Source organism: Lissotriton vulgaris, chromosome 1_1, assembly GCF_964263255.1.
Source record: "Lissotriton vulgaris chromosome 1_1, aLisVul1.2, whole genome shotgun sequence".
Classification (NCBI taxonomy): Eukaryota; Metazoa; Chordata; class Amphibia; order Caudata; family Salamandridae; genus Lissotriton; species Lissotriton vulgaris.
In genome coordinates, this window is record NC_141685.1 from 2,119,016,722 (window position 1) to 2,119,040,981 (window position 24,260).

The 24,260-nt window shown below is 45.5% G+C and overlaps 1 protein-coding gene and 1 pseudogene across 3 annotated transcripts in view; one reads left to right on the forward strand and one right to left on the reverse strand.

Annotated features, from left to right (window-relative positions):
* ZFC3H1 (zinc finger C3H1-type containing) overlaps positions 1-24,260 on the reverse strand; it is an 833,014-nt gene that overhangs the window by 26,410 nt on the left and 782,344 nt on the right. For all 3 annotated transcript variants that reach the window (XM_086921759.1, XM_086921741.1, XM_086921749.1), the window contains exons 32-33: positions 18,511-18,612; positions 18,154-18,193 (exon numbers count right to left, since the gene is read on the reverse strand). In XM_086921759.1, coding sequence (XP_086777885.1) covers positions 18,154-18,193; positions 18,511-18,612 — 142 coding nt within the window. The remainder of the gene's footprint in view (positions 1-18,153; positions 18,194-18,510; positions 18,613-24,260) is intronic.
* LOC147751689 (UDP-N-acetylglucosamine transferase subunit ALG13 pseudogene) lies at positions 22,179-22,661 on the forward strand (annotated as a pseudogene).

The following is a 24,260-nucleotide window of genomic DNA, read 5'->3' on the forward strand; positions in this document are numbered from 1 at the left end:
TGGCATCGGGGCCGAAGCCCCCGACCCGCTAGGGCCCCCAGACTGGTCCGCTGGGCCCGAAGGCGCCGCGGAGCCCGTTGGAGGAGAAAGGGAAGGGCTCAATCTCATCAGGCGTCGCGTCCTGCCCAGGGACCGGAGGGTGTGGGGCGGGACGAGACGCCCGCGACTCCGAAAGAGCCGTGTGGGCGGTGTCACCCTAACCCCCGGCCGCATCGCGCGAGCGTCGGGGGAGGTCAGAAGAGCGATGACACCTCTTTGACTTCTTGTGCTTCTTACCGGACTACGACTTCGACCCGGAGGAGTGGTGCCGACTCCCGGAGCTGTGGTGGCTCCGTCCCCGCGACCTGTCCCTCGACCTCCCGTGGGACCGGGACCACATGCGGCGCGGGGCCAACTGCCTGAGTTCGAGTCGCCTGCAGGGACTGCTCCCGCCTGGCTTTCGAAGATAGGGCCCGGCAGTTGGAGCAGGCCTTGTCACTGTGGTGGACGCCTAAACAGGTCAAACACAGGTGGTGGGGGTCCGTGACCGACATCGTGCGGTCGCACTCCTCACAGTGTTTAAATCCGGGCATCCCTACGGCACCGATCGGAGTCGTTAGACTTCGAAGAATGATCAAAAAATGATCAAAAAGTTAGTCAAAAATTGACTTGGGTAACTGCACTTTCCAGATCTGCGCTGGCTGGCACGAAAAAAGAAGAACTGACGTCAGCACGCGGAGGCGGCGTCCAAGTACTCCGACGACGTCATCACGGCGCCCACGACGGACCCGCAGACGACGCCTACAGACGCGCAAGGGTACTGCTACGCAAACGTTTCCGGATCCAGTCTGACGCCTGGGGATATTCTAAGGTAAGGAATCTATCACTAACGTGTCTCTTTCAGATTTATATTTCACTTCTCACCACCACACATGTTAATCCATAGCGCTAGGATGCCTCCAGGTAGCTACAGAGCTCTATAAAAAAACTTTCCATTCCATTCCATTACTAACCAAGGCTCTCCCCACTGTTCAAAGACACTGTGCACCATCTACGCTTGAAGACGCCACTCGTGATTAGCTAGTCATGGACGTCTGAGTTCATTTGCTCTGGCGTTCAGAAACCTCACAAAGTGTTGAACCACCACTGATGTGCCTTGCTGCTCCAGCCAGATCCAGAGGCACCCGGCCTCTTGACAAAGGGTCAACGACCCCACCCTTTTTGTTGCATTACCACATGGCAATGGTGTCTGTAAACATCTGCACTAGCCTTCCTTTGATGGAGGGTAGAAAGACTTTCAATGCCAGTTGGACTGCACGAGCTCCATCTTGTTTATGTGGTCTCCAAATTCCACTGGACACCAAAGTCCTATGATGTCCACCTCTCTCAGGTGGCAGCCCCATACCAGTAGTGACACATTGGTCACTACAGTGAAATCTGATTGGGGAAGGGAGAGGGGTTTACTCTGTCCCAATTAAGGTTTTGTGAGCCACCACTGCAGATTTTGTAGTTCCCTCCGAGATCTGGGCCATGTCGAAAAGTTTTCCCCTGATAATGTGCCCATTTAAACATGAGTCCCAGTGCAGAGCATGTACATGCCATAGGGCATCAATTACCAGCAGGAGATCATGAGTTCCCAACATCCTCAGGATCTAACTCATCAAAATCCAGGATAGAGGCTTAAACATTGGTATCAGTCTGAATATCATGAGGATAACCTCGAAACTGCAGTGTGTCCAGAACAGCTCCAATGAGAGGGAAACCAGCACGTTGATAGTGAACCCCAGCAAGTGTCGGAGGCCAATGTAGTCTGGAGGTGGGAGGAGACAGCTTGGGGTGAGCCCCCCTTTAACAGCCAGCCGTCAAAATAGGGGAAGACTGACACCCCTGATCTCTGCAGATGAACTGCAACCTCCGCTATCACCTTGGTGAACCTGCAGGGAAGCTGGTAAGGCCAAAAGGGAGCACGGTGAACTGAAAGTGCTTATGGTCCACCGTAAACTGTAGGTAATGCTGGAGAGCAGGTAGAACAGGAATGTGAAAATAGGTGTCCTGCAAGTCCAACACTACCATCCAGTCTCCTGGGTCCAGGGAAGCCGGGACTTGAGCTACCAGGAGCATTTTAAATTCTCCTTCATGAGGAAGTAGCTGAGGGCCAGCAGGTCTAGGACAGGACGAAGGCTTTCAGCATTTTTGGGGATCAGTAAGTAGTGGGAATAGCAACCACAAACTACTTCTTGGGTCAGCACCCTTTCTAAGGCTCCTTTGGCCAAGAGAGTTGCAACTTCCCTGTGGAGAAGGGATAGATGATCCTCAGTCAGTCAGTCAGTAGTGAGATGGTGTCATGGAGGCAGGAGTGGGAGGGGAGTGAGTAGCCCCTTTGGACGACTGGCACAACCCATGATCTGTCCTATGTTAGGGACTGCCAGAGGGGCACCTGATGGCAAATCCTGCCGCCAACTGGATACCCATGCTTGTAATGGTGAAGATTAGGAGGGTGTGGGTAGTGCACCCTCGGCTATGCAGACACTAGAGAGCATGAACGGCTGAGTGTAAATTGCCGTAGCAGGAAGCCCCTTCCGTAGCCACGAAAGGAGTAAACGGTAGATTGAGGGTGACGTGGGGCGGTTCATAGAATAGCCCAAGGACCTGGCTGTAGGCTTGAAGTGCTCCAGCAAGGATTCTGCTGAGTCTCCGAGGAGACTGGTGCCATCAAAGGGCTTGTCCATAAGAGCAGATTTGTTTTCCCCCCAAAAGCCAGTCTTCCGCTAACAGGTGTGGCAATCCCAAGGCCGTCGACAAAACCTTTCTGCTTAGAGAGTCGGTTGTGTCAAGTCCACAATGGAAAGTGAACTTTGCTGCAACTCTCCCATCGTTAACAGCCTGAGCGAGTACAGCCTGGGCCTCCTCTGGGACAGTTGAAAGCACCTGTGCAACCGTGTCCCACAGAGCGTGGGAATAAAGGTCCAAAATGCATGCGGAGTTCACGAACTGCAATGCCAGGCTGGAAGAAGAAAATATTTTCCCCAAAGAGTTCAACCTCTTGGATTTCCTATCCGGAGGAGTGGTAGGCAATGCGACTTGGGATGTCAAGGCTTGGACCACCAAACTCTCCGGGGTAGTATATTGGGTGAGAAAGTTTGGGTACGGTGGCGGGCAATCGTCCTATTCACGGGAGCCCATGTGTGGGCTTTGAAACAAGTGCCCCAAAAGAACGTCCGTGAGGGAGTCACTGAAAGGGAGTAGTGGTTCCTTGGAGAGTACTCCAAGTTGCACCACCTTTGTCAAGACGTTAGTCGTTACTGCCACTGAGGGAATCTGAAGGTCGAGGACCTCGGCTGTTCTCCGCACCACCACTGTATAAGCTACCTTGTCCCTAGCCACGGTAGGGGGAAAAAAGCATACCAGTATCTGGAGAAGTATTTAGTCCGCTGGTTACACCCAGTTCCTCACACCAGACCATGCTATTGTATTCTTCATGCGGCTAGTATTCCTCAGGGTCCAGCGACCCCTCCTATTCCTCAAAGAGTCCTAACCCAAGGAAATAGAGCTTAGGATCTGATCTAGGAGGCAAGGCTCTTGCTGGCGCTGCATAAGGCGTGGGATGATGCCCCTCTGGCTCCATATCAGTGTTGGGGATCAGAATGGGTGATGGAGTAGCCTGTAGCGTCTGTTACATTTTTGATTCTCATGAAAAGCGCTCTGATACCTTCAGGTCTAGCCAGCGCTATATAAAACTCTTTAAATAAATAAATCAGGACTTGTGTCTGGGGAAGGTCAAGATGGTAGAGCTGGTGCTGGTCTGGATCCGGGAACAGATCCATGGGGCCCAACTAGAGCCATGGCCAGAGTCACCGGCGAGGAACCAGATTGGGCCTCCTTACAAACATGCGGGCGCGCTGGTGGAGGTCGGGACGCCCAAATAAGATGTGCATGGCCTTATTCAACTCTTAGTAGGGCAGGTGTAGATGTAAATGTAAATGTGGGTGTACTTGTAAAGCTCACTGTGACTCCAAGGAGTATCCTGGCGCTGAAGACCGCTGGGGAACCCGTCCTGGTTTTCCCTGTGAGATGGTCTCTTTCTGGGTGTCTCCAAGGTGAAACCAGGCATCCCTGGCGTCTGTGGGGGGCCGTTGTAGAGATGAGGCAAGCTTAATGCCCAGAGTTGCCGAGTGTGTTTCCTGGTTAGAGTAGGCACCGAGGTGAGAATTATCGAGTCAGTTTGACCCTTGTCCACAAACCTGCCGCGTCGGGAATTGAACACTGGTCCCAGGACGTTCTCTGCTTACGGGTCTGCCGCCTCTAACCAGTGAGCCACACCACTCCAGATCTGACTACTTAAAAGTCAGGGAGACTTGGAGTCAGGCCTTTAATGATTAGGCTACCTCATCTCATCGGCCAAAAAGTCTAAGACCTCTGACAACTTCCTGAGTCCCAAGAATGAGAAGTGGTATGAGGTTCTCAGACTCTGCAACTGTTCCCGGTAACATCCCCTCGACTGGGACCTACAGTGTCGTGGCACCGCCCAGGGAGATGCCATGAGCTTGAGGGACCACTTCTACAAGGACTTAGGACTCATTGCGCAGCAGTCAGAGCATGGTTGCGCTCAAGACATCACAGGTATACAAGTTGCTGATCTGTCACCGACTTCAGATGATGACAGGCTCCGCAGGGCCTGAAGGTGGATTTTTAAGAGGACATCTCAGTCACACCAGGATCAAAAAAACCTCAAATGATTAGACAAAAAGCCAAAGAATTCCAGTCAAATACTGACTGAAGGAATAGTTCTTCCATGGTTCAGCGCTGGCTGGCACGGAAAGAAAAGCACTGCCACCAGAGTGCCTTAGTGGTGCCTATATAAGTATAGACGATGCTGCTTCCTGCGCTAACGCTACCTGCGGAGATGGACACCAACGACCGGTGTGCAAGGGGTACTGCTCACAAAAAATCTTCTGGATACAGTCTGATTCCTGTGAATTCCAAAGGTAAGCTATAGGGCTAGAAGTCTATCAGATTTTCCTTCTATTTTCATGTGATTTTCATATGAGCTTTAGATTGACCCATCGGGTAGACTTATTACTATTCCTGGTGGAACACTGGTTATAGATATTCAATGCCTATGACACAAGCAGGATTGGAGTGACCTCAATTATGATAAGGTGCATTGCAATGATATAACTTGCAACCTTATTAATAAGAAAAAATAATTGACCATCCATCAAGAAGGGTAGGTTGGTGAAGAATCTGCGGGTAGGCGGCATATCCACCAGAAAGATTGTTTCCAAAGGTGAGCAACTTCTGAAGAAAACATCTACCTGAAGATTCCTCACCTGAATAGATTTGCAAGCAGTACACAATTCAGTGGTGGGTCTGGAAGGAATGGTCAGGCTGGGGTTTCTTGGATGACAGGACACAAAATATAGACCCTATTACCTCTGAATTCTGGCAATGCTTTGTAATGGTATGAAGGGATGCCAAAGTCGTTGCTGTGCATACTTCAGCCATTTGTGACTGAAATATGCATGACAGCAGCTCAAGGGGGAAAAAACAAGTAAATGGAGGGCAGATGCTCACTGCTTGCAACTTGCTTCACTAGTCTCGCTGAGGTTACTGCAATTAAGAAATTAGTGGAGGGTAGAGACTCCGTGCTTGCAGCATACTCACTTGCCTTGCCAAGGTGACTAAAATTAAGAACACAGCTTTGAACATTAGAGATCATGACAACTTAAGTGTTTCAAATTGGGACATCAAAAATGTCAAAATTAAATTGAGGTCCGACTGAATCACATAGAAGTTGGGAGGAAACAAGTTGATCAGTTCCTTCAGAAACCTGTGATGAATATGCACAAAAGGTATGCCTCACTGTTTTCTTGTGTGACTGAGATGGAAAATTCCTTAGCATGATGGATGTGTACCTGAGTGCCCTAGCTGCAAAGATGCATAGATCCCTGATGCAGATTTTTTTTGTAATGGCTGAACACAGAACATAGGTGTGAGCCATTCAATTCAATTTATTTTTTTATGTTACGGGACTCCTACAGAGGTCCACAAAAGTAAACCAGTACAGTAACAAAAAAAACATACTTTAAATAATTTTTTTAATACACCATAAATAAAAACAGAGGAAAGAAAGAAAATATACTTTGTAACGGATACAACATTCTACATTGGCCAACCAGCAAACATTACATATACCAACAAAAATTTCCTAATAAATGGACAAAAATGATTAAAAAAATTAAAATAGTCTATGCCAAACCATTTTATTTGGTGGGGACTAGACAAAAGATCGAGCCTCCTGAACAGAGTGAATATTAAATTTGATTAATGAGGGTCTTAAAAACATGCACCTTGCCCTTAGAAGTTCCGGACACACAAATAGTACACGATTAAGATTCAGTATTTGAGAACAGCACAATTCGCAAATTCTCTCGTCTCTAGGAGTTTTTTCCCAGATGCCCGTCACTTCTCTCAAGGGCAACAGGTTGGTTCTTAAAAGTAGTATCAATCTTCTAATTCCATGTGGGAAATTCCATGAAAGATAGGGCTGGAGTCTACTCCCCATTGCGGGCTTTAGGTTGACTTAAGGCTGTGTCTCTTACTGTACTAATCGTGCTTACTAACTTCGAGAAATGCCTTCAATACAGGCTTAGACATGGGTCAATCACAATTTAAACTAAGCCCAAATGAGTCGTTTGCATGGGCAAATGATCTCTTTTAAGTTAGCAAAGATTTCCATCTTCAAGGCAGCCCTTAGGGTACCCTCATCCCCCAAAGGAAGGAGTTCCCCCCACCCCAGGACCGCTGCTAAGGATGAAGTATAAGAAGAGACTAGATGGAATTCCAAGCTAAAAACATGCGGGCAGCCAAAGAATTAAGCTTACAGATTTGGTGGAAAAACTGGCCTTCAGCCTCCTCAAAAGCAAGCCAGTAATTCCTATCCAGGACTACTGCAGCATATGTTAATGTAGGAGGGATTTTACCCTTAAATACTGACAGAACATGATTAAAATGACGTCTTCCACGCGTTTTATAAAATCTATTTAAAGCTCCAGCCTGGGTGGCGGCCTTACCAACACACTGTTTGATGTGCTCCGAGTCACGCCTGTTTTTTGAAAAAACCTTCCCCAAATACAAATATGAATTGACCAATTCAAGTTCTTCCTGCCTCAACGACCCCTTATACCCTTTCTTTATTCTGAGACCTTTCTTGCGAAAGACTAAAATTTTGCTTTTGGCAATGTTGATTTTCAGAAAATGGTCCTCCGCATAATTGGTCAGGGCATCCAGATGACGCTGCAAGCCAATAGGAGTTAAATCGAAAATTGCAAAGTCATCTGCATATAGTAGAGAGCCAATGGACATTGTACCAATTCTGGGGCAATCCCTCCTCACCAAGTTTAATTTACCGGGGAGGTCATGAATATAAAAGGAAAACAAAAGAGGGGCCAACAGGCAACCCTGCTTAAGACTGTTATAGGTCTTAATCCTACAAGATAGCCCCTGCGAGCATCCCATCATCACTTGACACCAGGTGTCCGTGTGTAATTCTATTATAAGGCCCAGGAGGTGGTGTGGCATACCAAGGTTGGAAAGCTTTCTCCAAACCGTCTGACGATCCACTTTATAAAACGCCGTGGAGCAATCAATGAATACTGTATAGACTAACATACTTCGTGAGAAAACATTTCTCTACGATGGTCTGGACAGCCAGCCGCAATGTTATCCAGCGTTCCATGGTTCTTTCTGAAACCTGCCTGTTCTGGTGGTAAGATGTTCTGATCTTGGGCCCAGTGCTGCAAATGCTGAAGTATACTTTTTGTAAATACTTTGCCCGAAGCATCCAGCAGCGCGATTTGTCTAAAGCTAGTAGGTGACCTTTTTGGGCCCTTTTTGAACAACGGAACTATAACACTCCCCTTCCAAGTGGAGGGAATACTAATCGTTCGAAAACAGAAGTTAAACAGTGACACCAGAATTGCTCCCCATGCAGCTGGTTCTTTTTTGATTAGCGTAATCGGGATACCATACGGTCCCTGTGCGCCGGAGGTTCTGGCATTCTTTATATAACCCATCTCTTCATCCCTCGACAGGGGACCATTTTCAACGAAAACAGCCTCCTCTATTACAGGCATCTGAAAAAGCACGGAGCTGTTAGATTGATATAATAGTGAATTATAGTCCACCCACTCACTTTCTGGGATCGGAATAGGGAGTGCCCTCTGTCTAGAATCACAATATTCTGCAATCAGGTACCAGTACTTTTTGAATCTCTGGCTCGCGCGGGTGCCCTCAATCCAATCCATTTAGTATCCATCCTGTTTCTCTTTGCTCAGAGTTTATAACCGCTTCTAACTCCCTTAAGGTGATTAATTTCCTGTTAAATACCCATGGAAAAATGTTGTTTTCGAACTAAATAGTTAATTTCTCGATTTAATGCCTTCAAAAAAGGGATATCCGGATTTACCCTTCGGGAGGCATTGGAAACTGAGCTTACATTTTTTATCTCCCTCATTTGGGCCTCAAACAATTGTATAATATTAGCAGAAACATGGCCCTGCTGTTCTGAAAAAGTTTATTTTTTACTATCGCACCTACCTTAGCGGTATTTTTTGTGTCCAAAATGAACAACCATTAGCTTTATTAAAAACCACCGAGCCCCAGCACCAGTTCCCTTGATTCAATGCAGATAGATTGAAGGCGAAAGTCAAGCTTATTACACTGTGATCCCTCCATACTGACTGGGAAAACTCAAAAGTTTCGCAGGCGCCAAACATTTGATAGGAAAGAACTACATAGTCCATTAGGCTTTGTGTGCGTTGAGATTGAAAAGTAAATTGTGCTGTTTTATCGACTGGCTTCCTCCCGTTTAGAAAGACCTAGCCTGCACTTCAAATGCTATCGAGCAGGAGGAATCCGTGTTTATCCGTTTTTATTTTATCCGGTAAAGAGGATTCAGGAATATGCCAGATTTCCTCTTTATCTGGAGTAGCATACATTTCCTGCGCGGAATTGGTTATTTTTGTATTTGTCACACCCCTGTCTATGTGCTTCCGTCGCCGCCCCAATCCGGAATGAGTGCGTGCCAAACCGACTGCCATCGACCCCCACCTTAGCCAAAGCCTTCCGCAACATCCCCAACAACTGTGACCCCGTCGCCCCTCTCCCATTCGCATGTTGAAACACCAAGCCGTCCGCCAGCCTTTTCCCCTCCCATTTCCAACCCCGCCCCCCCCCCCCCGCATGTCCCCTTTCGGAGTGCTTAGCATAAAAAAGAGAAAGTAAAAAAAACATCACAATCAAAATCCTTGCACGCCCAATTCTCTTGTAGGCATATAATCAGAGGATTTAAAGATTTTAAAAAGTTCAATTTTTCCTAGTCATGACCCAAGGCAGCCATATTCCAGGACAGAAGTAAACCCCCCTGGCTACCTCAAAGGAGCGCTTCTTTCTACCTCTGGACAGTTGGTATTCAGGGTTTTTGCTATCCAACTCCACTGGGCTAATTCATCTATGTTAGGGGTCTGACGGGTGACTACAGAATTAGAGACCAAATTTATTGAGCGGCCCTTTTTGTTTAGTGAGACCATGATATTTTTGTGCGCCATGACTGTGGTCTTGTTGGAATGGTAGGGGTGCCCAAAGTGCTACCCCATAGTGGTCAAAGACTGCTGCCTATGCCAGGAGTTAAGTAGCACATGAACGATGGTGGCAGCATACCGTGTAGTGATCAGTAGAAGGGAACAGGCCTTTCTAACTGTGTGACACAGGTTCACTCCTGTTGAGTAGCGCTGCAGTGTGCTTAACTCACCCTTGGCCTACACCAAGCTAGTATGTAGTACTGTGAAGTGCATGTGTGTAGTATGCATATGCTGGATGTATGAGAGCCTTTGAATGATCAAACACATGGAAGATTATGGGTTCCATTTAACGAGACCCTGGGCGGACTGGAAGAGCAGATGGATTGTTACATTTGTGAGGTGGGTGTGACACACACTGAAAGAAGGATGCGCTTTGATGCAGAGAGGGTTGTGAGGGAATGGGGTGTATTACATGGTGTGGTTGTGCAACCTCACCATGTAATACACTTAACACCTTTAGGACCAGTATGTTTCATTTGTGAAACACTCCACTTAACCTTTGGTCGCTGCGGCTCTGAGCAGTGAGGCTTACACAAAGAACAACTGCAAAATATTTACACAGACCCAAAACAATTAGGGAACAAAATACACAAAATCCCCCCACCCCCAAAAATCGGACACCAATTTATAAAAAGAAACTGCATTTTTATGTATTTTAGATACCAAAAGGTAAAAGGTCCTCCAGAGAGTTCCAGAAATACATCATTTATATAAGGTACAGTAAACAGGTACTTTTTACTTAACTGTGAACAAGCACTGACAAAGGACACTTGGGTTAGTATCAATGGGGTACTCTGACTTACTTCCGGCAACCAACTCTGGCAGGGAGCCAGTCGGGGAGTGGCGAGGCCCTCAGAAACAGTTACTTTGCTGAAAGAACAACTCCCACAGTTAGTTCCTGGAACTTTTATCTCCTTGCCATACACTCATATGGAAGTGGTCCAGATACAAGGGATACAGGATGCTGAAGATGCTCAAGGATATTGTGATGTGGTCAACGGGGTTCTTCCTGTGGCTACTACTCACTCCATTAGCTTGGTGAGGAGATCCTGGCCACAGGGGTTGAAGTACCCTTGAAGCACTCAGTCCCGGCAGAAGTCCAGTCGCCACTTGGCTACCAGTCACCCGGTATCAGGGTCACAGAAGAATCCTTCCTTAGAGGTCCTTTTTCGCAAAAGAATAGCAGATTTTGATGCAAAGAACAACCCATCAGGAGATGGTTAGTTTTTTGCACGGCCAGATCTTTCTTGACGCCCACATAGCCGACAAAGAGCTGGTCATCCACCTAGAATGGTTTTGTAAGATCCAGACAGAAGGAAAGCGCACTTTTTGGATCCAGACGGAGGAGCATCTCTTCATCTTTAGAAGGATGTGGAGGTGGGAAAAGTGATGGTTTGTCCAAATATGGAAAAAGGTAACCACTTTGGGAAGGAAAGAAAGCCTAGTGCTGAGGACAACCTTGTCTGGATGATCAGATAGGAAAGGAGGCTTAGAAGAAAGAGCCTGGAGCTCACTCACCCTGTGAACAGAGGTGATAGCAACCAGAAAGGTAGTTTTAAGGGTTAAAAGTCTGAGAGGACAGTTATGTAGCTGCTCGAAAGGAGCACACATCAGAAAAGTGAGAACCAGGTTCAAGTGCCACTGGGGCATCAGAAAAGGAGTTTGAGGAAACAAATGAGTAATGACTTTAAGGAAGCGATTTACAATAGGGTACTTGAAAAGAGAAGGCTGGTCAGGCAGCCGAAGGAAGGCCGAAAGATAGCCTTTGAGTGCGCCCAGAGCAGAGCCCTGCTGGGCCAAGGAAAGAATGAAGAGAAGAGCCTCTGAAAGGAGAGCAGAAAAGGGGATCCAAAGCCTTTGCTGCGCACCATGCCACAAATTTGTACCACCTCCGAGTGAAGACGTAATTTGTGATCCACCATGCACCTGTGGCGGAGTTCGTCCGCGCGGGTGTTCAGGGAGCCTGCCAGGTGTTGAACCACCAGGGATATGCCCTGATGTCCCAGCCATGTCCAAAGGCAGAGAGTCTTGTCATAGGATCCATGACCCCACCCCGCCCTGTTAGTTGCAGTACCAAATGGCGGTGGTGTTGTCTGTGAACACCTGCACCACTCTTCCCCGGATAGAGGGAAGAAATGCTTTTAGTGCAAGAAAATCACTCGAAGATCCAGAATGTTGATATCGAGCCCGAACTCCGCCGGAGACCAGAGGCCTCTGATCTGAGCCTCTCCCATGTGGCCGCTCCACCCCAGCAGTGATGCAGCTGTCACCACTGTGGTTGGGGAAGGGTGAGGGATCGGGATCGGCTGTTGACCCAATCCTGGTTCGTTATCCACCACTGCAATTGGTGTGCAGTGCCCTTTTAGATCAGGGCGAAATCAGAAAGATTCCCTTGATGCTGTGCCCACTTGAACTTCAGGTCCCACTCCAGAGGCATATGCCACATGGCATTGTCCATCTGCAGGATGCAGGAGACCATGAGGCCCAGTAGCCTCAGGCTCATTCTCATCGAAACCCAGGATAGAGGCTAAAAGATTGGAATCATATCCCGAATATCCCTGACTCGCTGCTCGGGAGGATAAGCTCCAACTGTCCTGTGTCCAGAACCGCTCCGATGAAAAGGAGCTTCAGAGAGAGTATCAGGTGCGACTTCGGCAAGCTGATAGTGAATCCCAGCAAATGCAGGAGGTTCGACGTGGTCTTGATATGGGAGACCACAGTCTGGGGCCAGCTCGCCTTCAAAAGACAGTCATCAAGATAGGGGGGGAAGACTGGAACCTCTAATTTGCGCAGATGAGCTGCGCCCACCCCCATCACTTTCGTCAACACCTGAGGGGTGCTGGTAAGGCCAAAGGGGAGCACAGTAAACTGAAAGTGGTTGTGGCCTACCGTGAACCACAGGTAACACCGATGGGCCGACAGGACGGAGATGTGAAAATAAGCATCCTGCAAGTCCAACGCTACCATCCAGTCTCCAGGGTCGAGAGCAGACAGGACCTGAGCCAGTGTCAACATCTAACTTCTCCTTCCGGCGCAAGCAGTTGACATTCCTGAGATCCAAGATAGGACACAGGCCCTTGCCCTTCTTGGGCACCAGAAAGTAGTGGGATAACATGACCAACTTCTGGGGCAGGGACGCACTCGATGGCTCCCTTGGCCAAGAAAGCCATAACTTCCTATTGGAGAAGGGCCAGGTGATATCACGACATGCGATGGAATGGAGGTGGCATGGCTGGATGGGTAAACTCGAAGGGGAGGGAGCTTTATTACATGCCTGTGTTGCAAGACTGCAGAGTTGCCCATCAATAACTGAGCCCTGGAGACCAAAAGAATGCTTGAAATTCAACCTTATTAAATAGAATTTGTCTATCTAAAAGTGATTCCAACTGGGGCCGTCTGTTCTACCTAGAAACATTAAGCCTTTACTAGCGGATTCTGAACACCACATGCGGTTTTGACTCTTAGCTCGCTAGTCAAACGGACTGTGCTAACAAATGTCAGACTGCTCACTTTTAATTTATCTCTGTTTAGGAGTGTAAAATCTTTATCTTCAGGGGGCTGCCTTTCGTATATCAGTCATGCACTCAACTTCTGGGTTTATCACTGGAATCAGAAATGACAAACATAATAGCCACACAAAGCATTATACTGTATGCCCAAAGTGAAAAGCATTACATTCAAGCTTGATCTACTTAGCCTTTATTTACAAGCATTCTATTGCGCATGTAAACTGCAGAAATACGAGTGCCTCCCCAACAAGAAGTGTGGCTCAGGGGTTAGAGGCGGCAGACCCGGAAGCTGAGATCAGCCCTGGACCAGGGTTCAATTCCCCGCCCCGACGGGGGTTGGGCTCAATAATTCCACGGACTCGATAATTCTCACTCCGGTGCCTACTCGACTCACGGGTTCACACTCTGCGACTCTGGGCAATAGCTTGCTTAATCTCCACAACGGCCCCTCGCGGCGGGATGCCTGGCTTTCACCTTGTGGATACCCTGCCGGGGTATCTCACAGGGGAATACCAGGACGGGTTCCCTAAGCAAGCGCATAGATGCCTGCGATGTGGGCGATTTGCGCTATATAAATACATGTACATTTACATTTACATTTAAACATGAAGCTTCTGTAAAAATCCCTTTAGCAAGGAAGGCACAAGTCTCCAATCAGGCTGCTATGCTGCTGTCCCAGGCTTTTTAATTCCTTTACACGGATCTTCCACTTGCAGCACTGTTTAGGTTTTTAGGAAACATTTGAACACATGTTGATAGTTTCTGGCCTAAATTGTTTGTTTGTTTATTGTGATTATTTTCTTTTATTTAACAGTAATAGCTGTTCAGTGCTCAGTCACCTTTCAGCAATATTCACATTACATATAAACAAATACCATATCCATATCAGCTTTAGGAATGTTTGTTGTTTCAAAGTGGGCATTTGCTCACACCCCCAATACAGTCCTCTAACCATTCTTCTCCTTGAAGACCCTATTTCAAGTTCATTCCAGAAAAGTAATAGATATTGGGATATAATAATAATGCACTCTATATGGTGCATCTAATTCAGTTTAGTCTAGAATACATTTGAACATCAATGAAAGCAGTTTTAAGAAAGGGATTCTATCCTGGAATTTCAAGCCAAGCTGATTTACTATGTGGTGAGAAGGACATCATAAATTGTTCCTTTATAGTCATGTAATGTCTTTTTAGGTCTTTTATTATATGGAGGATATTTCTTGCTGAAATTTGCTGATTAAACCTAAACCAAGCTGTAAATGGAAAAGGATGAGTTTGTTGCAAAACTCGCTGTGCTCCACTAACATGATGTAACTATAAGCATCAATTATTTCCACTGTTAAGCCCTCTCACCTTACTTAGTGCTGCCTGATAATAAAGCTTATATTTCTCTACAGCTTAGCAACACTACACATACTATTAATTCATGACACTGTTCTGAATTCAATGCGGCAAGCAAGTGCATTAGTGCCAGCTGGAGGTTACCAAAGCAGCTGCTACAGTATTTATGCTAAAAAGGCCAACCCAGATGAAAGACTCACAATAATACTTAGAAATCTCTCTAGGATGACTGGTATCTCATGACACTTCTCCACTGCACCCTTCACTATCAGCTCGTACTGAAAAGCCATCTACAATGTGAAAGACTTGTGCCCTATATTAACAGTACCTATTAAGGCAAAATAAACATGCATTTGCAATGCAATAGTTCTCGCATTTGGGAGGAGGAACAGATAATGATGCAGGTTATCAGCGATGCGAGCAAATACATAGGTGCAGGCCCACACACGGGTGCAGAAACACAAGGTGGAATAGGATGAACTGTAGTGCTAGAGGCACTCTTGTGGTCAGACACCCTGTGATGAGCTTTGACTACCATTATTTTAATTGACGTTTGTGTGTTATTTTATCATCGCCTGAATGTACAACGTTCTGTATATGCCTTTGCTTCTTTTAAAGGTTTATTTCTTGTAATCTTGCTGTCGTTCAGTGGGAGCTGTCACGGAGTAGAACAGCCTTGCCTAGAACAGAACGTGTGGGATGTGCATTTGAAAGCATGAGAGAGATGTGGAACGTACTTTTTGGTCTCGCCTTGCAGTGTTGTAAGCAGTGGTGCACAAATGTGCATTGTGTTGTACACTGGAAATATTATGAAGTTCTTACTAGTGGCTTTGACGTGGCCTCATGTCATCCTGAATTCTGACTCTGCTTGGCTTGAGCTTTATCTGCGCGTACAGCAACGCTTGCAAGTTGTTTGGGTTAATCATGTTCAATGATTGTTTTGTGAGTGATTGTTCAATGTACCCTGGAAGGCTTTCGTGAGCTACGTCAAGATAAAGGCTGGAACATGCAGGATTGGAGAGGGGACGTGCAAACTCCTTCCTGCCATGGAATTCTTGCTTGGAAGCTGGCCAGTTCTGGTAAGATTACTTTGGCTCAGGGGGAAGGTTTCTCTCGAACCTTCTAGTGTGTTTTGAGATTATAAAGCTGAGGGTTGTCGACTTAGAAATCAGGATTTTGGAATCCGAATGGGGACGGACGCGTGTACTTTGGTATGGAACCCTGGTTGCTGATGCTCTTAACCACAGCTGTTAATCCCCCGGTCAGGAGTGGGCTAAGATGCAGTATTTGCACCAGGTGAAGTGTTGTTTTGACTAGTGCCATTGTGATACATGGTCCAGTGGCTCTAGTCATTTGAGGTGTTTGAGCTTTGATTATTGCCATTGTGATGTGCGGCCAGTGGCTTTGATCACTTGAGGTGTTTTCTTTGTGAAGTGTGACTGAGTGAGGTGCACATCCAAAGTAATCATTTGATGCAAATATATATATATATATATATATATATATATATATATATATATATATATATATATATATATATATATACATACACATACATACACATACATACACACACACACACACACACACACACACACACACACACACATACATACATATATATATATACATATATATATATATATATATATATATATATATATATATATATATATATATATATATATATATATATATATATATATATATATATATATATATATATATATAAATGAAGAAAGCGGTCCAAGTTCCAAAACAGTAAAGGAACCAGCGGTCGGGACCTCAACACCTCGCAACCAGCAAATCAATTAAGTCTCAAAGAAGTGGATCCACAATAGAAAGCAGGGAAGACGTATTTTTAATAAGGATGACGCGTTTCACTCTACAAGAGAGCTTGATATATATATATATATATATATATATATATATATATATATCTCTCTCTCTCGCAGGGCGTCCCATAGTATATTTGCTTGAATCTTATCTCACAATATTTGCTGCTTGTTTTTTCATTCATGGTATTATTCATGCATTTACCAAGTGTGTTATTGCTTGTATATAAACATATCTCTGTGTATTAGAATGTTCAGCATTTAGCATCTGGGAAAGCTTTTCTGTTATAGAGCATTGTGTGAAATAAAACCAAGCCTTATTCTAAAATGAGTCTTTGCGTTTTGTAAAATAAAACCCTTTTCTAAAGGTGTTTGTTTTGTGTTAATGTCTCCTGCTTTGCCGAGTGTTGAGCGACTGTGCGGGTGATCCTTTATTATCCGAAAGGCAAAGCAAGACATGCACACATGCACAACATATGCAACCCATGACAACTTACTGAAAGGGGGGCTGAGATTCTGTCACATTGATGGACAGTTGTTTAATTACACGGATAGCAAAAGAAAAACCACCACAAACTGGGAACAGACGCATTTTCCAAAAGACTTTGACAAATATTCTGTTAACCAACACAGATGAACAAATAATTCATTGCGTCCAACAAAACCACCATGTTGAAAATGTGCTTCCATCTAACAAGATTTTTCAAAACACATACAGCAACATTAGAAAACAAATAAAAACAAACGGGTGCTATCACTTTCACAGACAAAAAACACTTAAAATAAACAACTGCACACGAACGTGAACAACCATTCCCTCACTTCACAAGTAGTTCCAGGTCCACAAGTTAAAGGCACGCACAGAGTCAAGCCACTGAAAGTATATTCACATGGGTAAATTAAATGAACCGATAGACAGCTGTAAGGAAACTTGAGGCTGCCATGCACAGAGGAGGAGATTGCATCACAGATGTGCCAGGAGAAAGCATGAAGTCGTTGTGAAGGTTAACAAAACAAGTATGCCACACCCCCAACGAAGAAATACGATCTCTGGGAATAATTTAGAAAGAAGATAAAGGCATGCAAGCAGCGTACGTGTCTCTGCTCCTTCCCTCGGCAATACTCCATGGGAGTTAACTTGTAAGAAAAGATGGGTCATGTGCCAACCATTAGCCATTTGCAGTCTATGATTTTGGAATAAGACAACATAAGCCAATCCCAATTGGTGGGATGGGTCAGACCACACAAAGTACAGACAGATCACCTGAAAGCACAAGCACTGCTTAGGCTTGGACTAAAACAAATATATTTACCATAATCTTATAAATTGAACCTATTTGTTTTTATTTGGAATATTTTCTTTACAGTTTTGTTCATGTAACTCCGCAGTTACACATCTGTGCTGAGGTAACCACTGCTCAAACCTAGAGTAACAAACACAACAATGTAATTACGGAGGATTGCCCTTTCTTAGTATTTAGCCACCGGACATACATCTCAATGTCAAAGTTGAATATGAGGCCTAAGTAGTAATCACTTACTTTCTCTTGATGCTTGCTCTCTGACCAAGCCAACTCAGTTCCCAACATTCCACAGTTGGTATATCGTCATTAAAGCCACATTTTATTGCAGCCTCAGTTCAACTAAATCGGACTAACTGAATACATATTTAAATGTGTTTAAATAACAAACATCAAAGGCAGCCATACCTTTAAATTCTTTGCCAGTGCACAATCATTTTGATTTTGTTTTTAATAACCCATAACTATTTTGAAGATCTGATGTAAACATATTTGCTAACAGATCCCTAGATAAAACTAAATGGAACCAAAAACATAAGGTACCTACCTCTTTTTGTCCTTTAAGCAAGCATTCCACAGCAATAGCTCTATACAGAAAGAAAGACAGCGTTGACACAAGCACAGATATTGATACCAAAAAAAGCTGGTCATTTACACACAATTGGCAATTATTTGATTTTTAAAGAATGCAAGTTGGGGATGATGGAATCACAAAAGGATGACAAGTCACAAAATGTGAAAGGTTAAAGCAGCAAAAAATAGTAATTTGATTAGTAACTATTCACAAATGGACTCTGGCTTAAGTCTACTGAAGCTACAATGTCTACCCCCCAAAAAACGGTAACCTTTTGTGGTAAATGACCCCATAATGGAAGAGAAAAGGTGCATGATTTTGTTACATTACATTTTCCAGATGGCCATGCACGATGGAATGTTATATGTAAACATCTTGGCTTGCAGGTTCAAGATATGATCGCTGTTTTCCAAACATTCTTCTTGAAGCATCCTACAAAGAAAGTTTTTAAAATGAATCGGAATGAAACATGGGTAGTCAACATTAACATTTCTTCAAATGTAGCCACATTAATATGCATTTGTGGCCAACATTTTTTTTCATTGTTCAAAGTGTTTTACTTAGCAGGCACAAAGTAAAATAACAATGAAATTAAATGGCGTAGACCCATAATGAAGAAATGTATATTCCGAAATGAGTTAAGAAGTCAATTAAATAAAAAAGTAAACAATACGGCAACCCGACTTCCCTAAATAACAAAGCTCTGAGAAAAATTTAGTTGCGAGTACTTGCATCATAAAGAACAAGTTACTTACCTTCGGTGATATATCTGAGAGAGACATATATTAGTTATGGATTCCTAACCTTAGAATTACCCCGAGGCATCAGACTGGATCAGGAGATTTTTTCTGCGGCCGTACCCCTGCGCGTCGTTAGGTGGCGTTGGTCGACTCTGCGTTTGTCGTTGGGAGTAGTGATCGCTGGAGAGATGTTGCGGTAACTACTTAAACACTGCCCCTGCGAGCTGTCAATCATTTATAGGACATTCCGCGCCACCAGCGCAGAGCCATGCAAGACGCAGACCACCAGTGCACAAAACTAGGGCCCTGAAAGGGTGCACCTTACCCTAGAAGTCAGTTCGCAGAACAGGGAGGAAGGGTTGGGAGGGGAGGAATCCATTACTAATATATGTCTCTTACAGATATACTGTTACCGAAGGTTAGTAACTTCTTCATCTGAAAGTGGTTATTAGTTATGGATTCCTAACCTTAGAATAGATACCCTAGCAATACCAAACCCGGAGGTGGGTCTGCCAACTAAGTTCACACCAGAAACAGAAAATCCTAGAGAACTGAAAGGCCAAAGCAGCAGTCTCTCCGGACTAGGCTGTCCAGGTATGTGCAATTAAGCACACATGGCTGCCTGGCAGATTTCATAAAGGGGGACTGCACGTACCATAGCAGTAGTGCTGCCGCCACGCTGGAGGAATGGGCGCCCAGTCCTACTGGAAGTTCCTTTTTTGCTAAGGAATAACAAGTTCTGATGGGAAGAACGACCAATCAAGTGATGGACAGCTTTTGCACAGCCCGACCTTACTTGGCGCCCACATAGCCAACAAACAGCTGACCATCCACCCAGAATTATTTTGTGCGATCCAGATAGAATGATACTATACCTGAAGATAGCCTCCCCCGAAGACATTCAGTCCCTCAAATCAGCCCTACTGGAAACAGAAAGCTGGTTGACACGTAATCACCTGAAGCTAAATGCTCTTAAAACTGAATTCCTACTGATCTCACCCCACAACCAATCCCTAGTCATGGAACAATGGTTGAATCAGCTGACTGTTCTTAACTGTAAACAAAAAGAATCCTACTCACAGTGGACGCACACCAGAGGTACTGTCCATAATCACGACAGCTAACTACCTCAAACTGCACTTCTTTTACTAGTATCAGCCCGAGGTTGAATACAATTTTTTTTTAACACCTACGAGCCAGGTACTTTTTAACCTTCACCACATCCCCCCACTCACATTTTTTATAAAATACCCTACCACTTCCACCACACGCACCACACATAGTCTTTACTATAAGTGCTCCCACGTAATCGTAGGTCGTAGCACGCCGCATCCCGTTAGAGGGGTGCGAAGGCCCCAATGATGAAGCATGACACCAAGGGGCCTGTTGGTGTGTGAGGGGTATGTTACAAAACACTGAATGTCCCCGCATCTGTGGTCGACATTCCCCCTTGTCCACTGTGAGTAGGATTCTTTTTGTTTATATAAACAGTGCCCGTGGAGTAAGAATCCTAACTCTCCACTCTACCTCCCTTCTGTTATTTTCTGTTCTTAACTGTAGACAGCACCTCGTGGACTCTGCATCCTCTCTGGGTATCATTCTAGACAAAAGCCTTAACATGCAGAAGCACATCAGTTCCCTCACCAAAGTAGCGAGCTTCCAACTCCGCTTACTTAGGAAACTCAATCCCTTTCTCCATGCTCATGACCTGAAGGTTGCAGTACAAGCATTAGTGATCTCAAAGCTGGACTATGGTAGCACAACACTTTGCGGCCTACCTAGAGTAAGGACAGCTACTCTTAGGGCTTCCCTCAATTCCGCTGCTATGCTCTTATCTGGCACAAAACAATACCACCACATCTCCCCGGTCTTGAGGGACCTGAACTGGCTTTCATATGAAGCTCGGATACAATAAAAGAATTGCATGCATGGCTCACAAAGTCATCCACTTCAAGACCCCGCTGTACCGTGCGCAGAAACTGGAGCCCTCCTGTGGTTCTAGAGCCTCCAGAAGCACCAGTACCCTTTTGCTTAATCCACAAAAATATAAAAAAATAAAAATAAAAAAAAGACCTATAACTGAGCCTTCTCAGGGTTGGCTCCGAGGATAGGGAACTCCCTTCCCCTCGAAGTCAGGGTGAACCCTTCCACTGTCTCATTCAACAAAGAAGTCAAAGGGATCCTGATGAAGAAATTTCTGCCTTAGCCTGGCTCCTTCATCTGATTCTGGGTCCATAGCCGTTGAGTTTGGCCCAGCCACCTGGTTCATGAATATAAGTTGCACAATTCTAGACTGTGATTTTGTTGCTTTGTTGATTCTGTTGTGTTTGCTTTCCATCACGAGAATGTTGGACAATTTTAGACGTTTAAAGTATAGCTTTATTTATTCGGTTTGGTTTGCTTATACCCTTTGTGATGCATAATCTGTAAAGCGATCCGATACCCTTGGTGGTCGTGTTCGCGCTATATAAAACTTTCTAAATAAATAAATGGAAGCCCACATTTTGGATCCAAACGGTAGAGCTTCTCCTAATCTTTAGAAGGATTCAGGGAGGGAAGAAGCTGGGCAAAGTGATGGTCTGTCCTATGTGGAAAAAGGTAAGTGCTTTGAGAAGAAAAAAAGGCCTAGGTCGAAGGACAACATTGTCAGGAGGAACAGCCAGGAAAGTTGGTTTGGAAGAAAGAGCCTGAAGCTCACTCACCCTGCGAGCAGAGGTGATGGCAACCAAAAAGACAGTTTTGATGGTCAAATGCCTGAGAAGACAGCTATGTGGCGGCTCGAATGGAGTGCACATAAGATAGGTCAGAACCCGGTTCAAGACCCACTGGGGCATTACAAAAGAAATAGGAGGAAACGAGTAATGCCCTTAAGGAAACTATTTACAAAAGGGGACTTGAAAAGAGAAGGTTGATCTGGAGGGCTAAGGGAGGCCGAAATGGCTGAAAGTTAGCCCTTGAGAGTCCCCAGAGCAGAGCCCTGCTGGGCCAAGGAAAAAAATGAAGTGGAGAACCTTTCAAAGAGGGGCAGAAAGGGGATCCACAGCCATTGCTGAGCACCATGCCACAAATTTGTTCCATCTACAGGAGTATACTGTTTTGGTGGAGGGACACCTGGCTGCCAAGATAACGTTACAGACTTCAGGAGGAAGGTTGAAAGCTTTAACTGCACGTGGATTTAGAAGGGAAAAGGTGTTTCTTTTTCCGAGCATGTTAAAACGTTAATAGGGGTTGGAGAAAAAACGTCTCGATGTCCAGATCATGGAGAAGTCAGTGTGGACAACCAGTTTTGATGAGCTGATTTCTTGCGTTTCGTCAGAGGAATGTAAACAGATATTCCAAGACCTTGGCTACAGAAACCTTATCCTTCAAATCGGTCGAGGCAAAGTGGAGGTGAAGCCATCTAGCAGCACTGAGTTCAGTGTGCAGGTCTTCAGGTACAAAGATTCCTTGTCAAACGATATTAGGAGAGCAGATCTGGTCATTAGTCACGCAGGAGCTGGGAGCAGTTTAGAAACCCTTGAAGAAGGAAAGCCGCTTATTGTTATTAATGACAAGCTCATGTCCAATCACCAAGCAGAGCTGGCACTGCAACTTTACAACAATGACCATCTCTTCTACTGCACATGCAGCACCCTCCAGGACACATTGCAGTCCATGGCCCCAACGTCGCTGAAGACTTTCCCACCTGGACAGCCAGAGATATTTGCCTCCTTCCTGGATAAAGCAGTAGGGTTTGGCTAACCCAAGTGGACACCACTAGATTTTTTTTTACATATGTTTATAAGTGTCGGATCCAAAATTGTTAACATGAAATATTCAGGAATTCATTATTATTCCAATATAGAGTTGGTTAATAAACGTTTTGTACCTCGATACACCTTAATATACATTTGAGGTAGTAATTATATACAATTACATATTTCAAGGTTGAAAGCCGTCAACTGTCGCTGCTCAATCTCCACACAAGGAGGTGGAGGCTGGTCAGGTTTGGGTGAAGGACCGTCCGCTGCTGCTGCGACAGAAGATTCTCCCGAAGAGGATCGATGGCCATGTGAAAGAGCTTGGGATACCAGACCTTTCGTGCCCAGTCCGGAGCCTAAAAGAATGACTTGGGCCCAGTCGCGCTTGATCTTCAGCACTCTGGGCAGAAGTGGTATAGGTGGTAAGGCATATAGAAGACCACAACTCAACTTGCGAGGAAAAGAGTCGCCTAGCGAGTGCCACCTTGGAAATTCCGAAGCGCAGAACTGCTGACATTGTGCGTTCTCTTCAGTAGCGAATAGATCCAACTAAGGCTCTCCCCACTGCTGAAAGACCTTCCACCAACTCAGATTGAAGACCTCATTTGTGAGCCATCAGAGAACCTGCCAGGTGTTGAACCACAAGGGATGTTCAACACCTGATGTTCCAGCCACTTTCAGGGACGAAGGGCCTTCTAACATCGGGTTCATGATCTAACTCCGCCCTATTTGTTGCAGTACCACATGGTGGTTGTGTTGTCCGTGAACACCTGCACTAATCTTCCTTTGACAGAAGGAAGGAATTCCTTCAGTGCAAGACTAATCGCCAGGAGCTCCAAAAGGTTTATGTGGAGCCCGGACTCCACAGAGACCAAAGGCCTCTGATCTCCACCTCCCCCATGTGACCGTCCCACTTCAGAAGTGCGGTATCTGTCACCACTGTGAACTCTGGCTAGGGGTAGGGAGAGGGACCTGCCATTGACCCAATACTGGTTCGTTAGCCACCACTGCAATTGGTCTACAGTTCTCTCTGAGATCTGGTCGCAATTGGAAATATTACCATGATGCTGTGCCCACTGGAACTTTAGGTCCCACTTCAGAGCTCGCAAATGCCACCTGGCATAGTCCACCAGCAGGATGCAGGAGGCCGTGAGGCTCAGTAGCCGCAGGGCCAATCCGATAAACCTGGGAAAGAGGCTGCAAGATCGAAATCACAGCCTGAATATCCCAGACTCGCTTCTTGGGAGGATAAGCCCAAAGCTGCTTCTGTGAAGTAATCGTGTGCGACTTTGGCACGTTGATAGTGAAACCCAGCGAATGCAGGAGGTCTGCCGTAGTCTTGAGGTGGGAGACGACAGCCTGGGGCGGGCCCGCCTTCAACAGCCAGTCGTCGAGATAGGGCGAAGACTAGAACCCCTGATCTGCGCAGATGAGCTGGGACCACCGGCAACACTTTTGTGAACACCCAAGGGACACTTGTAAGGCCAAAGGGGTGCACAGTAAACTGAAAGTGCTTGTGGCCTACCGTGAACCGTAGGTAACACCTGTGGGCCGGCAGGACGGGGATGTGAAAATAAGAGTTCTGCAAGTCAAACGCTAC